At 38.1% G+C, this 18,283-nt stretch overlaps 1 protein-coding gene across 4 annotated transcripts in view; it reads left to right on the forward strand.

Moving 5' to 3' along the window:
* SESN1 (sestrin 1) overlaps positions 1-11,965 on the forward strand; it is a 100,185-nt gene extending 88,220 nt beyond the window's left edge. For 3 of the 4 annotated variants that reach the window (XM_036248058.1, XM_036248059.1, XM_036248060.1), the window contains exons 6-10: positions 4,411-4,558; positions 5,561-5,673; positions 8,266-8,456; positions 9,956-10,100; positions 10,698-11,867. In XM_036248058.1, the coding sequence (XP_036103951.1) occupies positions 4,411-4,558; positions 5,561-5,673; positions 8,266-8,456; positions 9,956-10,100; positions 10,698-10,784 (684 nt within the window). In that variant the 3' untranslated portion in view covers positions 10,785-11,867. Of the gene's footprint in view, positions 1-4,410; positions 4,559-5,560; positions 5,674-8,265; positions 8,457-9,955; positions 10,101-10,697; positions 11,868-11,946 lie in introns of those variants that run through there. The other variant, XR_004957594.1, reaches the window with a different exon arrangement.
* The last annotated feature ends 6,318 nt before the right edge of the window (positions 11,966-18,283 follow it).

Here is an 18,283-nt window from a genome sequence, read left to right on the forward strand (position 1 = left end):
CACACACACACATTGTTTTCTTTCCCTCTTATTTCTGTCAAGAATTCTCTCACCTAAGAATACTTAAATTTTGGACATTTTATTTTAGAGGAAAATGGGTAAACAAAATAGATACGTTAACACAATGAGGGATAATGTGAGTTGACAGAAACCTTGATTTAAAACACACACACACAAATACCTTGGCTGATTTCCTTAAGCAATACATAATCCTTTCAGCCTTTTAAATATTTGTTTGGCTGTTTACCCTGTATCAGGAATAGTTATGGAGAGATATGCATCAGAATAATCATCAATACATCATAGAAACACTCCATCATGAAATTATGAGAAAATCCTTAATACAGGAAGGGCACTTTGGTGTAACTGTTAGGATCATATGAAAATATAAAGTACAAATAGTATACAGTTTTTTCCTTTTAATATAGGATTAACCTGACGATTATTCTGCAACAAATATTTCTTAAATGTCTACTATGTGCCAGGCACTCTGCTGGGTTCTGAATATATACTAATAAATTACACAGACAGGTCCCCTGTCCTTATAAAGGTTTGGTCTTAGGGAAGCAGATATTAAACCAGATTCATGCAATAACAATCACAAACTGTGGTTGTTTTCGGAAGGAAAAGCAGAGTGTTATTTGAGAATAATTAGGGTGGCTGGGTTGGGGGTGGGGACTCAGGAGAAGCATGTAACCCGACACCTGAAGGATCAATGGGAGTAAGCCAGGAAGAGCATGGCCAAGTAAGGGGAAGAACATTCCTAGCAAAAGAAGTGTATAAAAGGGAAAACACTGGTTTTGTATTTGAACACTGAGATTTGAAATTTTAAGGTTTCTTACTATATTTTATAAAATATAAATTCTACAGATTTGATCCAGCTTTCATTGTAAAGATATAGCAGGGTAGAAGAAGTACAAATTGTTTGGCTAGTTCAAGACCTCTTGTGTCAGACCTGTCACTACAAATGTGTCACTGCTGTAGTCATCCCAGCAAGTGACAGCTGCCAGTCCCATCTGCAGAAGTCAGGTGGACAAGTCTAGCCCTACAGAGACATGTTTCATAATTGGTAAACTGGAAAGATAGAGCTGATTGCTATAATGTAAAGATGATAGACATATGTTGACTATGCCTAATGTATATAGTTGATGCAAAACCACTATACTTTGTGTCTCTTGCTTGAATAAACTGAGTAAGTTCTGTCTTTAAATCGACAAGTAATACTAAATTTAATTTTTAAAATTTAGGATTAACAATATTGACATTATTACTAATTTTCTAAGGTAAAACATTAGAAAGTGTTGTTTTTTTAAACTTTATTGTTGAATGTATTACAGATGTTCCTCATTTTTCTCCTATTGTCCCCCCTCCCTACTCCGCCCCCTCCTGCCTTTCCCCACACTGTTGTCTATGTCCATTGGTTATGCATATATACATATAAGTTTTTTAGTTTATTTCTCCCCACATCCCCAACCCCCCTCCCTTTAAGGTTTGTCAGTCTAACAACCAATTTGTACTTCTTAATCCCTTCATCCTTTTCACCTATTCCCCCAACCTCCCTCCCATCTGGCAACCAACAAAATGTTCTCTGTATCTATGAGAATGTTTCTGTTCTGCTTGTTCATTTTGTTTGTAGATTCCATTGTCGATAGATATGTTATTCATTGCCATTTTGTTTGTTCATATTTTTTATCTTTTCCTTCAAGAAGACCCTTCAACATTTTATATAATACTGGTTTGGTAGTGATGAACTCCTTTAGCTTTCCTTGTCTGGGAAACTGTCTGTCCATCGATTCTAAATGACAGCTTTGCAGGATAGAATAATCTTGGTTGTAGGTTCTTGCTTCTCATCACTCTGAATATTTCTTGCCACTCCCTCTGGCCTGCAAAGTTTCTTTTGAGAAATCAGCTGACGGTCTTATGGGAACTCCCTTGTAGGTAACTAACTGCTTTTCTCTTGATGCTTTTAAGATTCTCTCTTTGTCTTGAACTTTTGCATTTTGATGATGATGTGTCTTAGTGTGGGCCTCTTGGGGTTCATCTTGTGTGGGCCTCTTGGGGTTCATCTTGTTTGGGACTCTCTGCTTCCTGGACTTGTATGTCTGTTTCCTTCACCAAGTTAGGAAAGTTTTCTGCCATTATTGTTTCAAATAGGTTTTCAATTTCTTGTTCTCTCTCTTCTTCTCCTGGCACCCCCAAGATGCGAATGTTGGCATGCTTGAAGTTGTCCCAGAGGCTCCTTGCACTATCCTCATTTTTTGGATTCTTTTTTCTTTTTGTTGTTCTGATTGGGTGTTTTTTGCTTCCTTATATTCCAAATTGATGGTTTGCTTCTTGGCTTAATCTACTCTACTATTGAATCTGTGTAAATTATTCTTTATTTCAGTTAGTGCCTCCTTCATTTCTGACTGTGCATCCATCATTTCTGACTGGTCCTTTTTTATGCTCTTGAGGCCCTCACTAAGTTCGCTGAGGTTCTCACTAAGTTCATTGAGCATCCTTATAAGCAGTGTTTTGAACTCTGCATATGTTAGGTTGCTTATCTCCATTTTGCTTAGTTCTTTTCCTGGGGTTTTGTTCTGTTTTTTCATTTGGGACCTGTTTTGGCTGCCTCCCTATGTTTGTTTCTATGTATTACTTAACGAGAAGTATGGGGATATCTGAGACCAGATGCTGCTTGTTTGAAAGAATTTAAGAAAACATGAAGCAGGATCCAAGACAGGCCAATACTATGGTGAAGCAACTGGCAACAGCTTGGGTGGGCCTGAAAATTAGGTGGGGCGGGGCCTTAGGGAATCACAAGGGCGGGGCTACCAGTGTGAGCCAGGTTGCTAGAGTCCCAGATATGGCAGCTGTCTGCTGCCCCAGGGAAGGGCTCACCAAAGGAACAAAGGCCTCTGACAGCATGTTTGTCATGGAGAAAGCTGCCTCTCCAGCCCTCGCTCCAGTGCCAAACAACTCAGTTCTTCCCTGTATGTCTCTGATGCCTTTCAAGTTGCCTCCCCCACGCTGGAGCCTGAAGGAAGGGAGTCTGATAAGTTCCTGCAGACCATTTTAGAGGAACTGCTGGGGCTTCTGCAGCCTCAGCCTCCCGCAGCCTCAATTTCCGCTGGTTTTTCCAGCCAGAAATTTTGGGGACTTCTCTTCCTGGCACTGTAACCCTAAGCTGAGTGCTTGATGTGGTACAGGGACCCCCTCACTCCTCTGGGAGGACCTTCCCAGCCCAGGTGTCCCTCCTGATTTTTATCTACCACAGGTGGATGCGGGACCAGCCCATCCGCCTCCGCCCCTCCTACCAGTCTCGATGTGGCTGCTTCTTTAATTCCGTACTTGTAGGACTTCCATTCAGCTTGATTTTAGGTGGTTTAGAATGATGGTTTTTCTGTAGTTTAGTTGTAACTACAGTGTGGTTGTGGGAGGACCCGATACCGTTTACTTACGCTGCCATCCTGACCGGAAGTCAGAATGTGTTCTTTTTTTTTTTCTATTAATTAATTTTTGTTACAGATGTTTCTCCTTTTTCCCCCACTGATTCCCCCCTCCCCCTCCCTCCCTGCCCTTTCCCCAGTTTGTTGTCCATGTCCACTGTTCATACATACATGCATATAAGTTCTGTGGTTTATCTCTCCCCCACCACCCTCTCTTCTGGGGATTGTCAGTCTGTACCCCACTTCCATGTCTCTGGGACTACCCCATTCCTCAGACGGTTATGTTCATTATATTCCACAATAAGTGAGATCATATGAAACTTGTCTTTCTCTGTTTGGCTTGTTTCACTTAGGATGATACTTTCCAGGTCCCTCCATGTAGTCTCAAAGGATAAGAGATCTTTCTTACCGCTGCATAGTACTCCATTGTGTATATGTACCACTGCTTTTTTATCCATTTGTCTACTGATGGACACTTGGGCTGTTTCCAGATCTTAGCTATTGTAAATAGTGCTGCTACAAACATGGGGGTACATATATTCTTTCTGAGTGGTGTTTCAGGCTTCTTAGGGTATATTCCTAGAAGTGGGATCACTGGGTCAAATGGAAGTTCAATTTTTAATTTTTTGAGGTAACACCATATTGTTTTCCATAGCGGCTGCACCAGTCTGCATTCCCACCAGCAGTGTACTAGAGTCCCCTTTTCTCCACACCCTCGCCAACACTTGTTGTTTGATGATTTGTTGATGGCGGCCATCAGAATGTGTTCTTAAAATAATTTTTTCTTATACTTTAAGATATGCATACCTTTGTGCGTAATAGGCCAAAACCAGTTTTTGGCTTATTCATGTATATTAAAAATTATAAGATTTTTCCTATATTCTGTTAAAATTCAAATTTTTATGAGGCAGCCTTAAAAAAAAATTCAGAAGTTTCCTCCTCTGACCTAACATAAGTAACATTAATTGTACTTTCTCTTCAGGTAAGTGATTCCTTCTTTGAGGTTGAAGCCCTCATGGAAAAGATGAGGCAATTACAGGAATGTCGAGATGAAGAAGAGGCCAGTCAAGAAGAGATGGCTTCACGTTTTGAAATAGAAAAAAGAGAGAGCATGTTCGTCTTCTCTTCAGGTAAAAACAACTGTTACATACTGATAATGTTTCGATAGCTCACAAAAAAGAGCCCAGTGTTTTTTTAAAGTTGTTAAACATCAATCCAAATATGTCTTTCCTTTTAGAGAGACTATTGGCATAGATATTCCTACTTCTAAATAAAGCAGGCAATCTAGAAAAGGAAGTTATAGTGAAAATAGCACTAGACTAGGAGGAAGAACATTTGAAAACATCTACTTTGTATACAGGCATACCTCTGAGATACTGTGGGGTTCAGTTCCAGGCTACCACAATACAGCAAGTATTGCAGTAATGTGAATCACAGTACTTTTGCTAGTGGAGGGTCTTTCTCTCAATTTATAAAAAACACACCATCTGTGAAGTGCAGTACAATGAGGTATGCCTGTGAATGGAGGTTGGATGTGAGCTTGCTTTTCCTTAAGGAAAAGTTTTTGTTTCTATTTACTTGAAACTAGAATCTCATCATCTCCTAAAGATAGTTCAGAAAGGCTTAGAACATTGCAGGAACATTGTAAAAAATGATGGTGCGCACACACCTCTTCCTTCATTCACCATTCTAAAACCTTTGAGCTGTTAGAGAAATATTATTATTGTAGGGCATTAATATTAAGAAAACAGTCCATGTGCCAAAGTTTAGAGCATAGCTGATTTTTTACCACCATAAAGATGATCTAAAAGGGCGGTCATACTTTGAGTACATACTTTTACGTAGAACCTGATATCTATAAATTGGAGTAGAGACAGAGGGAGAATGAGTCTGGATGAAAAGCATAAAAAATTCAATCAGGAGTATTTTTTTATAACAGAGAATCTACTTTCGTTTTATTCCATTTACTGACAAGTAAGCTATTTCTGTTTATAATTTTAAGACTATTTTAGATGATTGTGGTTACTCAGGGTCAAAGAAAGGATTATCCTATTTTCACTAGTTACTGGTGAATTGAATTTTAACTAGCATCCTTTTTGAAAAATTTTCAGTAAATTTTTAAATTATTTCAGATGATGAAGAAGTTACACCAGCAAGAGATATATCTCGTCACTTTGAGGATACTAGTTATGGCTATAAGGATTTCTCTAGACACGGGATGCATGTTCCAACGTTTCGTGTCCAGGTAAAATTGCAACGTGTTGTGTGCACATGATTGATTTGAAATAACTTAATGTGACTTAAAATAAGAAAGAGCCACATGGATTTCAGAACTATAAAATGTTGCAAAAAGAAGTAACTTTCTATGTACAGGCAATTCCCTTAGGTATATTTATTGTATTGTTAAAGGTGTACCTATTGTATTGTTAAAGTTCATAAATCAGTTGCTTAGAATTCAAAACAAATTCACCCATAAAACAAAATTACAGTGGTAGTTAGGTTCCCAGATGATGCATAAAAACTCAAAGTTCTAATATAACTAAACAATAAATAGTTGTATTTGAATGTAGCTAGCATTTATAGCATTGGTTTTTCTCCTTCTGAGCCCCAGTGTTACAGCGAGACAGTTTCTGCCCTGACATGCACCAGCCTGAGTGACAAGAGAAGTGTCCTCAGCACATCGAGCATTATGTGTAGGTGGAGGGAAGGGGATGAGAAAATTAGAGGTGCAAGATGTGTTTAAATATAGATACCACAGAAAATAAAGCATGACAATTAAAGTATCTCAATTCCTTTTAAAATATGAACTGTTATTTGAAGCAAAGAGAATTTTTGAGGGTTTTAAATTTAAACCTTGAGAGGATTCACATAAATATTATTCTAAAATTACTTAACTAAAGGTAGAGACGTAAGGAATAGAATTATTGTTGGTAGGCCTAGTTTCATTAGCTCCCAAATAATTAACTTTGAAATACACAGTAAATTTCCCCAGTACACTTCTGTATATATCAAGTGTCCATGGAAACTTAGGGACCTAGTGGTCCTCCAGGATACCAGGCTCCTTCTCTGTTTTTGTTCTGAAGAAGACACTGTGCTAAGTGCTTTCCAAGCGTGTCTCAGAAGCAACAGTAGCTGTATTTCCTAGTACCAGAATAAAAGTTGACAGTCATCAGTTAATTAGCAAATATTTTCCTGTTCTGTGCTCTAGTTTTGTAAGACTGCTTCCAATCCATCAGTAGAAATATAGTAGTTTATTATTATTATTATATTATTCTTCTTATTATTATTTTATCCTCACCTGAGGATATTTTTGCATTTATGTTCAGATAGAGCAGGAGGGAGAGAGGGAAGAAGAGAGAGAGAGAAACATCGATGTGAGAGAGACACATCAACCGGTTGCCACTCACACAACCCCAACCAGGGCCAAGGACAAACTGCAACCAAGGTACATGCCCTTAGCAGGAACTGAACCCAGGTCTCTCTGGTCCACGGGCCAACGCTCACACCACTGAGCTGAACCAGCCAGGGCTGGTGTAGTTTAAAGGTATTTTATTTTATCTTATTTATTTATTTTCCAATCCTCACCCGAGGACATTTTTTAATTTATCTTCAGATAGAGTGGGAGGGGGAGAAAGAACCATCAACCTGAGAGAGACATGTCAACTGGTTGCCTCCTGCACAAACCCAACTGGGGCTGGGGACGAACTGTGACCTAGGTACGTCCTCTTGGCCAGAATCGAACCCGTGCTTCACTGGCCCGTGGGCTGATGCTCTAACCACTGAGCAAAACCGGCCAGGGCCGTTTAAACATATTTTAAAATAATCTATTTAAGTATTTAACTTAGGTAAATATTTAATTCAAATGAGTTGATATTCCCAGCTTTTCCAGTTATTGTAAGGGCCTGTGTTAAGTAATAACTATTTTACCAGAATTATGGAAATATTTGAGAACTATACGATATTATTTCTTTTCTCAAGGATCTAAGATTATTTAAGGGGGCAAAAATAGACACAAGGAAGAGTTATGAAATATTTTTACTTGGTTGTGAAATATAGTAGATTAGAATTGAAGAAATCATGAGGACTGGAAATTTATGGAGCGAGATTATGTATTGAGATAGTTGAATGGTCCAAAAGCAGGGGCATTGTAAGCAGGACAATAACTGAACAATACACGAGCTTAGGTTAGGAATATAGTGAGGGAGGAAGTCAAAGGCTTGGCTGCGGAGAGTTATAAGCAAAGGGTTCCCTACTTCTGACTAGTGGGAAATTAGTTTAAAATTGGCCAGGTTTGTAGGTTTTAACCAGAGTAATTACATAATATCAAAAAGGTGTTTTAGGAAAATAAATATGGGAGCAGTAAAGAAGCAGGGGCTTACTAGGCTTTGTTTGAGGTGGAAAGGAAGCAGGGAGATTTAATGTGGGAAATCTAGGGGATTCAGTTAGCCGGACTGAGAGAAGAGGTAGTGGGATGAAAGGGGATGCGCAATGGATATGTTGAAACAAAACTTGAGTGGGTGCAGTGATGGGAAAGGAGAGAGGGCTCTGAGAGGGTCTCCTCTGAATGCTGAGAAGACAGAGCTGAAGACATTGGCGTAAGGGGAAGAGAGTCCATTGTTTTTTAAACTCACTGAGTTATAAAACAACCTTTTGTATGTTGTAGTATAGAAATTGAAAACATCAGACTGGAGTGCAGATGAAGCTGGGAGCTAGGGATATACTAAAACGCCAGTGGATCCCAACCGACAGTGGTCTCCCCACACTGCAGAGCGGTAGACATGGAACAATACTTGGTCACATTTTAATTATTCACATTTATTCTGTTCTCTGTATTTAGGACTATTGCTGGGAAGACCATGGTTATTCTTTGGTAAATCGCCTTTATCCAGATGTGGGACAGTTGATTGATGAAAAATTTCACATTGCGTACAATCTTACTTATAATACAATGGCAATGCACAAAGATGTTGATACCTCAATGCTCAGACGGGCTATTTGGAACTATATTCACTGCATGTTTGGAATAAGGTAAGTCTGTTTTCTTATGTTTATCAAGAGGTATTTTCCATTGGACAAAATCTATTCAGGTACTTGGAACACATACACACCCCCCCCCCCCAAAATGATCACCTCTCCAGTAGCTTATGCTTCATAGAACCAATTTATTACAGCTTGGTTTGTTTACTCTTTCTTAAGTAGACAAGAGGGAGAGTTAGGGACATTGACAAGATGCTTCCAGGGGAGGGGGGTGGTTGGCGGGGCAAGCAAACTGGTCCTAGAACATAGAGGAAAAGAGGTAAAGTTTGTCAGTGAACATCTTTGGTATCTTTTCTCTTTGTGTCATCTATTTCCTGACACTTATTTTTCTACCTTCTGGAACTAGTATCCTTAAAGTACCCCTCTGGCTATTCTCAAGCTCCTTCTGAAGCTACTCCCTACTCCCATGATACTTCATCAAAATGAAAAACTTTCGTGTCCTGACTGTTAGATGTTCAGCTACATTATTATGTAAAAAACTATTATGTATGTGCAGCCATTATAACCACCTTCTAGCGTATGCACACCAACTCCATGCCACAGTACTTTCTTTTTTTTTTTTTTATGAATTTTTATTTATTTTTTTGTTACAGATATTTTACCTTTTTACCCCATTGGCACCCCCCACCCCACCCCCCCTCCACCCTGTCCCCGGCTTAGTTGTCCATGTCCATTGGTCATGCATACATGCATATAAGTTCTGTGGTTTATCTCTTCCCACCCCCCCCCACCCCCCATCCCCTCTTCTGAGGGATGTCAGTCGCCACAGTACTTTCTGATTATTTTAGATGTGAAATCAGGCTTGCTCTTGTTATTTATCAGTAGCCAAGCTATTGACTTTAGCCTCCTGAATGGTTAGAACCAGCTTTGCAAAAACTTACTCTTTTCCATTGAAAACCAAATAGGAGATTTCAGTCCTTGGGTGTTCTGGAAATCATCACCCAGGGGGTAGAGCAGACACTAATGTCTTTGACCATCTTGGCTTAAGGCAGAACAGTGCCTCCAAAGTGTAGACACTGTGAAGCCATCTATAGACCATCCTTTCCTCTGAGACACACACCCCCCCTTTTTTTTTTTTACTCATATGACCCCAAAAACTTTGAGAAACATGAGAAAAATAATTCTGATTATTTTTTATTTACACAGTGGATTATAAGTTATATATTATGTAATAGTACCAGTGATAAAGATTATTGTCTGATTAATTTCTTAATTTCAGCAATATTTATAAACATTGTTTCCAGAATTTTTCCTCAGTGTGGTTGCTTGGGCACTAGCAAATTTTTTGTTCCTCTCCCTAACTTTTGTTTCTTATCCCATTATATTCACTAATCACTCCCATTTAAACATTGAAAAATTGTTATTTGGGGGAACAGATGCCTACGCAAAGAGGGGAAAAGAATATAGCATTTACTAGTGGTATCTGTATTTTTGTAAGAAGAAAATAGCTCATACATTGAAAATATAATTCTCACTTTGTCTTTTAACAGATATGATGACTATGACTATGGTGAAATTAACCAGCTATTGGATCGTAGCTTTAAAGTTTATATCAAAACTATTGTTTGCACTCCCGAAAAGGTTACCAAAAGAATGTATGATAGCTTCTGGAGACAGTTCAAGCACTCCGAGAAGGTATGCACCTATTGTGGCTTGTTTACTCTGTAACTTAGCAGTGATCCTTATTCTCCTTCACCTAATCTAAAGCATCTCAAACCTTTCCATCACCTCTACAAACCCAGAGAACATTCCAGCACAGCTGCCTCAGATGCCCCTTGGGAGAGAACTTCATTGTGGTGCTAGAATAAAGACAGGGAGGGCAGGTGGTCTGGCCCATCTCTAAAGTGTTGGCATGGTTGTCACTGTTTAGGAGAAGACTGTTTAACAGAGCTCTTTAAAAATAGAAATGTCTGGTCTTTGATTCATCTTTATAGAAATTATTGAATGATGATTTGGCAGGGGAAATTGGTCTTCTAATAAAGCACTGTTTAGATTTTCTGAAATAACAAATCTCCAAGAAGAGATGTCATCAAACATAAATATAAGCACAAAACATCAATTCAAAAATATTATCAGATAGCTTTTGAGAAATTGATATTCTGTTCAATAAACCCAAGTTATTCAGTGGCACACAGAAAATGTACTTGATTTTTGGTGTTTATTAGATGCACTGAAAAACTGATTGTGAATGATTATAACCCTCTCTTAAATTATATTGTGTTTTATATGCAGGTCCACGTTAATCTGCTTCTTATAGAAGCTAGGATGCAAGCCGAACTCCTTTACGCTCTGAGAGCCATTACCCGCTATATGACCTGATGCCTTTCCTCCATTAAAGATGATGGAATAATCAGCAGATACAGTCTACGAGGGGAAGGTTCTAAGCCCCAGGACCAATGGTAGATAAAAGAATTCAGAAATACATTGTGCCATGATTCCTTTAGTTTCTGCTATTTTACTGTGGAAATGCCACTGTTGGCACAAGCAGTGGATGCTTGGCAGCTTCAAGTTTAGAGCTGTGAAGAAGGGTTGCCGTTCACAGTGTTTTGCTTTTTGAAGTACAAGATGCTGTATAATTGTTCTAATACAGCAAATAGTAACTCTCCAAATCCTGTTGCTTTTATGTTAAATAAGATAACAAGAATTGGAGCATGCAAAGAATGGAACTTGGATAATGACATAAGCTTTTTTACATAAAGAATTTTAGATCTTGGTGCTGCTGTTCCTGCTGGTGGAATGAATAGAGTGGCTGTTCCGGTTAAGCTATTAGTAATAAAAGTGAACACTGCTACTATCTGAGCCTACATACATAATTTGTGTGGTTTCAAATTAAACTCGCATATGTGTTAATTTTGTTGCATCTAAAAAAGGCATAGAATTCTTACTCATAGCTCAGCAAAGACTGTTTAGATGGTAACAGTTCAATTATTTCATTATAGTTTTCTTTTTTAAATTCAGAGTTATTGGATGACATTGAATTAGTGTCATTCTTAAAGATTTTCTTCAAAAAGCAGTCTTAAATGAAAATGTGTAAATTACAATAAAAGCTGGATATCTTGATACGCTGTTTCCCAAGATTCTCTGACACTGGAGGGCAGCTATCTTGTGCAGTGTTTTTGTTTCACACAGAAGTGGTGGGAGATGTTGCTGCAGACGGTCCTAGGTGCATTCTGTTCCTGCCTGCTTCACTGACCCTACTTCAAAGGTTGTGCACTCCTTAAATAATAAAGCTGGAAAATATTTTTAGTCAGGTTATCAAATTTGATTTACAAAAATGCCAACTTTGTTTGAAATGCAAACAGGTTTGAAAAAATGTATTGAGGACTTTGTATTCTGGAAGCCTGAATTGCTTTTGAAGTCTGTCAGTATTACTGGTATTTTTCAATAAAGAATAACTTTTCTTCAATTTCATTTGCTGTCTCAATCTCTTTAAAAACTTCACAATTAGTAACAGTTCTAATTTTGCATTTACTTTGATTAGCCAGGTCAATTCACACTTAAATAATGCTGTATCAGATGAGAGAATACTATTAAATGGCAAACTTGAAGCTATTTTAAAGGATACAAAGAAAAGTGGACCTTGAGGATCTTAGGTAAGACTTTATCTTGGAAATGACTGGCGTGGTCCCTGTCTCTTTTGAACTGATGTTTTAGAGTTCAAATAGAATTATTAAAAATTATTAGAAACAAGGATTCATTAGGGAATGTCTCTATAACAAAAAATGACAACTAGAAATAGCTCTAAATTTAATCAAAGCTGTTGTAATAACTCTGTCGCTCATTAAAACATTGATGAGCTCAACCTATTGCCTACAAATTGATAATATATGGATAGGGGGTGGGGGTAGGAGTGGAGAGGCACAATTTTGAATAGAGGTGATACCTACCTTCAAGGATACATACCCTAATAAGAAGATAAGACTATCACTAATTAAATAGCAACTGATTATTCATATATTTAAAGAAATGTATAAGTCCATTTCTAGTTGGTTTACATGGTTAATATACATGGTCCTACCCACTGAATTTGCGTCATGCCTTTGCCCTTTCTGTCCGCTGCTGATCATCTCATTGTAGCACTGCAGGTGAACCCAAGTACGGCTGCACTGGATACAGTTAGATTTGTACACATTCTGCTTTGTCTTGAAAATACAGAATTTGCAAGAGAGATTGTGATCACAAAACAAGATCAACTGAATGCATGATCTTAGTCCACTGAAGTTTATAATCACTTAGAAATCACAAACCAGAATGAAAATTTTAATGCGTGAAAGAGTGTGCTTATACTTAAAGTAATAAAGGCATGCATGTGATACAAAGTTGATGTTTCAGTGTCTCCCATTTAACAGGTGCTTCCTGTTACTGGGAATGTTTTCTCAAAACTACACACACTGGATTTCTAATGTTACTATAATCTTTGAAACTAATCGTTTCCAAAATAATTAGGGAAAGGTGAAATAGAATACTCTGTGGGCTATCAAAACCCTCACCCCACAAGAGGAACATTTTTTCTTAAATAATCATGAGAACATTTCTGGCTGAGGTTTCCTGAGTGGCATTTTTTTAAATCTGAGGTTTTTTTGCAGGATTTCATTTTTTAAATCTGAGGTTTGGGGGTAAATTTTGGGGAACATTTTTATTAGACAAAACTTAATATCTCTCACTATAAGAATGAGATTAAATTTCAAACACCTCTGTATTTACCACCATTTAAGTTTAACTGCATATAAACAGTGGCATTTTAAACTTAAAATTCATTTAAAAGCTAAAAGATTTTTATTCTTCTAATGGTTTAGCTATTTCAAATAAATTTTGATAACACACCATTGGTAGATAAGTAGATAAATAAAACTTGTTAGATAAGCATGTTTTCCAAGCCATTTTCTTCTTCTTAAGATACTTTAAAAGTTGTATTAGCATGTTTGTAACCAGTGTCTGTCATAGGCCGGTGGTTGGGGAGTCACATCACCAGTGAAGCTCCAGGTCCTCATGCCCTATGGAGGCACTAAGTTAACAATATAAGGACCAAACTCTGGAAACAGGTTGGGAAGCTATAACACCCAGGTGCACACAAAGCCAGGAGGAGACTGCACAGCAAACTTTGTGGCATTTTGCTCATCATGGTCCCTCCCCCTACTCAGCAGAGTGACACAATTGAGAGGAACCGAGTCCCAGCCCTTCCCTTAGCACAGAAAGAACTTGTGTGTCTAACATTCTGGGTTGTGTGAGGGCTGCTTGAGGGCCTAGATTCTCCACTGACTTGAGAGCTAGTGGGAGTGGCGGCAGCGTTCGGACGCTGGCTGGAGGCCACCGAAAACAGAAAGGAGCACAGGTGCATTAGAGGAACAAGGAGTTTCCAGCTCTTTGGGAAGGGGGTACAAAAGAGTACAGACAGGAATACAATAGATTCCTGAAAAGAAACAGGCAAGTCTCTTAGGGAAATTAAGACAGCTAAAAGTTGATGTGTATCCTGGAATAAAAGCACACACACAAGGTCAGAGGAGATACATTCCCAGAAAAATTTTGGGAGGTCCCAGAACTTCTAGCCAGGCTGACTGACAGAGGTGTAAAGGCATGAAGAGGTGCCTATTTTTCAAATGCCCAAATCTCAACAAAGTTCACAAGGCATATTAACAGGTGAACATGGATGGCTCCAATCTAAGAAAGAAAATAAATCTCCAGAAACCAACTATAAAGAAATGCAGAATGTAAACTGTAATTTAAAATAATAATAAAATTTTAATTAAAAAATAGGCAGAACTCTGAATTACCACTTTTAGTTTTTGTATAGAATTTGAAAGACAAAAGCATAAAAATAACTATCAATATGTTGATGGGTACAAAATAAAGTATAATTTGTGACATCAATAACAAAGTGGGGTAGGCAGAGCTATAAAAGAGTGGAATTTATGCAATTCAAGGTGATATGAATTTAAAATAGATTGTCATGACTTAAAGATTTTTAAACATAATTCACATGGTAACCAAAGAAAATATCTTTAGATTTTACACAAAAGGAAATCAGAAAATGTCACTACAAAAACAATGAAACACAAAGGAGAGGCAGTAAGCAAGAAAATGAGGGGGGAAAAGCTACAAAACATACAGAAAACAATGAACAGAATGTCAATAGTACTTCCCAATCAGTAATTACATTAAATAATAAGAGCACTGAATTACACAATCAAAAGATATAGATTGGCTAAATGGATAAAACATTTTAAAAGGATCCAACTATATGTTGTTTACAAGAGATTAACTTAAAAAAAAATGTTTCTATTGATTTTTTAGAGAGAGTAAGAGAGAAATAGAAACATCAAGGTGAGAAACACCTATTGTCTGCCTCCTGCACGCCCCCTACTGGGGATCAAGCCCACAACCCCGGACATGTGCCCTGACCGGGAATCGAACCGGGACCTCTTAGTCCATGGGACAATGCTCAATCCACTGAGCCACACTGGCCAGGCTACAAGAGACTAACTTTAGATCTAAGGACACATATAGGCTGAAAATAAAAGGATTAAAAAAGTTATTACTATGCAAATAGTAGCCAAAAGAGAGTAGAGGCAGCTAGGCTAATATCAGACAAAAGTGTCAATTCACCAGGAAGATATGACAATTATAAGTATATATGTACAAAATATCAAAGCTAAATATATAAAGCAAACATTAACAGAATTAAAGAGTGAAACAGATAGCAATGCAATGATAGATTTACTGCCCCACTTTCAATAATGTATAAAACAAGCAGAAGAAATAAGGAAACAGAGAACTTGAACAACACTATAGACTAGTTGAACTGATCAGACATAACAGACACTTCATCCAACAACAGCAGAATACACATTCTTCTCAAGTGCACATGGAACGTTCTCCAGGATTGATCACATGTTCAGCAATAAAACAAGTCTTAACAAATTTTAAAAGATTGAACTAATACAAAGTACCTTTTTCATTCATAATGCAATGAAACTAGAATTCGACGGCAGAAAGAAAAACTGGACAATTTATAAGTACGTGGTAGTTAAACAACACCTTCTCAAACAAGCAAAGAAGAAATCACAAGGGAATTGGAAAATGTCTTGAGACAAAACGAAAACACAACATACCAACACTTATGGGATGTGGTGAAAGCAGTGATAAGAAGGAAGTTTACAGCTATCAATCCTTACATTAAAATATATATATATGTCAAGTTAACAACTTAACTTCACTCCTCAAAGAACTAGAGAAAGAAGAACATTCTAAAACCAAAGCCAGCAGAAGGAAATAGAACAGAGATAAATGAAATAGACAACAGAAAAACAACAGAAAAAAATTGTTTGAACTGATCAACAAAATTGACACACCCATCACTAGATTAAAGGAAAAAAAAAGGAAGAATGACTTCCAATCGACATGACAGAGTAGGTAAAACTCTGTGCTCACCTCCTCCCATGACCACATTAGAATTACAACTAAATTATAGAACAACCATCATTGAGAGCTACCTGAAGACTAGCTGAATAGAATTTCCATAACTAAGGCTATAAAGAAGCAGCCACACTGAGTAGGAGCAGGGGAGGAGTGGAATGGGCAGGTCCCACACCCACAGTGTGGCAATTAAGATTCAATTAAGATTTGGGAGGTGTTTCTCGGCTGCAGAGGTCCTGCCTAAGAATCTAAGGGCCCCAGTCCCATACCAGCCCACACCCATGCTCCAACATGGGGCATTAGTACCAGGAAGAGTCGTCCCCATAACATCTGACTGTGAAAACCAGGGGGAATTGTATCTGAGAAGCACATGAGGCTGCACAGAGTTTTACCTACTCTGCCATCTTGGCCAGAAATAGACATACAAGTCCAGGAAGTGCATGAAGTCCCAAATAAGATGAACCCAAAGAGGCCTACACCAAGACACACCATATTTAAGCTGCCAAAGGGTAAAGGCAAAGTGAGAATCTTAAAAGCAGCAAGAGAAAAGCAGTTAGATACCTTCTAGGGAGCTCCCATAAGACTGTCAGCTGATTTCTCAACAGAAACTTTGCAGGCCAGAGGGATTGGCATGAAATATTCAAAGTGATGAAAAGCAAGAACCTACAAACAGTCCTGGCTGGTTTGGCTCAGTGGTTAGAGTGTGGGCCTGCAGAGTGAAGGGTCGGAGGTTCAATTCTAGTCAAGGGCACATACCTGGATTGCAGATTTAATTCTCAGCCCCAGTTGGGGCCGTTTGGGAGTCAACCAATCAATGTGTCTCTCACATTGATGTTTCCCTCTCTCTCTCTCTTCCCCTCCCTTCCACTCTCTCTAAAAATCAATGGAAAAATATCCTCAGGTGAGGATTAACCAAAAAAGAAGGAGGAGGAAAAGGAGGTAGAAGAAGAAGGAAGAAGAAGGAAGGAGGAGGAGGAGGAGGAGAAGAAGAAACTCAGTTTTGTGTACTCACAACTGTAAACCTACTTTTGCCTACCCTGTACTGATGGACATAAAGGGAAAGATCCACAGTATTACAGCAATAGCAGGAGACTTTAACACCCCATTGACATCAATGGATAAGTCATCCAGACAGAAAACCAACAAGGAAATAGTGGCCATAAGTGACACCTTAGACCACACGGAGTTAATATTTTTAGAGGATTTCACCCATAAGCAGCAGAATGTACATTATTTTGAAGTGCACATGGAACATTTTTCAGTATAGACTACATTTTATACCAAACAAGTCTCAGTAAATTTAAGAAAGCTAATCATATGAAGCAACTTCTCTCATCACAATAATATGAAACTAGAATCCAATTATAAGAAGAAAACTGAAAAACACACAAACACGAAAAGGCTAAATAACATGCTACTAAACAATGAATAGATTACCAATGAGATCAAGGAAGAAATCGATAGCTACCTAAGACAAATGAAAATGAGCACTGAACCCAGAATCAATGGGACACAGCCAAAGCAGTTCTAAGCAATTCAGGCCTACCTCAATAAACAAGAAAAATCTCAAAACAATCTAAACTTACACCTAAAAGAACCAGAAAAAGAACAAAGTAGGCCTAAAGTGAGTAGAAAGAAGGCTATAAATTAAGATTTAAAGGGAAATAAAATACTCTAAAAAAATAAAATAAAAAAGATCAATGAAACAAGAGCTGGTTCTTTGAAAACATAAAATTGATAAACCCTTAGCCTAGGGGCCTTTTTTCTGCCAAAGGCCATTTGGATATTTATAATATCATTCATGGGCCATACAAAATTATCAGCTTAAAAATTAGCCTGCTATATTTGGTCAGGCTAACTTGATGAGGTGTGTGATGTTAGCTGGTACTGATTTCACAGGCCTTATGGGACCCATAGGCTGGATGTTCCCCACCCGTGCTTTAGCCAGAATCATCAAGAAAAAAAAAGGACAGAGGGTCTGAAGAAATGTAAGAAAACACTATGAACAACTATGTGCAAACAAATTGAACAATTTGGAAGAAATTTAACAATTCCAAAAAATATACAGTTTTCTCAAACTGAATCAGGAAGAAAAAGAAAAGCTGAACAGAACGGTAAGTACTAATGAGATTGAATCAGTAATCAAAAGACTCCCAAAGCCCTGGCTAGTGTGGCTCAGTGGGTTGAGCATTGTCCCATGCACCAAGAGGTTACCAGTTCAATTTCTAGTCAGGGCACATGCCTGGGGTGCAGGTTCAATCTCCAGGGGGGGGGATATGCAGGAGACAGCCGATTGATGTTTCTCTCTCATCAATGTTCCTCTCTCCAACTCACCTTCCTCTCTTTCTAATATCAATAAACACATTAAAAAAAAAAAAAAAAAACTCCCAACAAAGAAAAGTCCT

Source organism: Molossus molossus, unplaced genomic scaffold, assembly GCF_014108415.1.
Source record: "Molossus molossus isolate mMolMol1 unplaced genomic scaffold, mMolMol1.p scaffold_m16_p_8, whole genome shotgun sequence".
Taxonomy (NCBI): domain Eukaryota; kingdom Metazoa; phylum Chordata; class Mammalia; order Chiroptera; family Molossidae; genus Molossus; species Molossus molossus.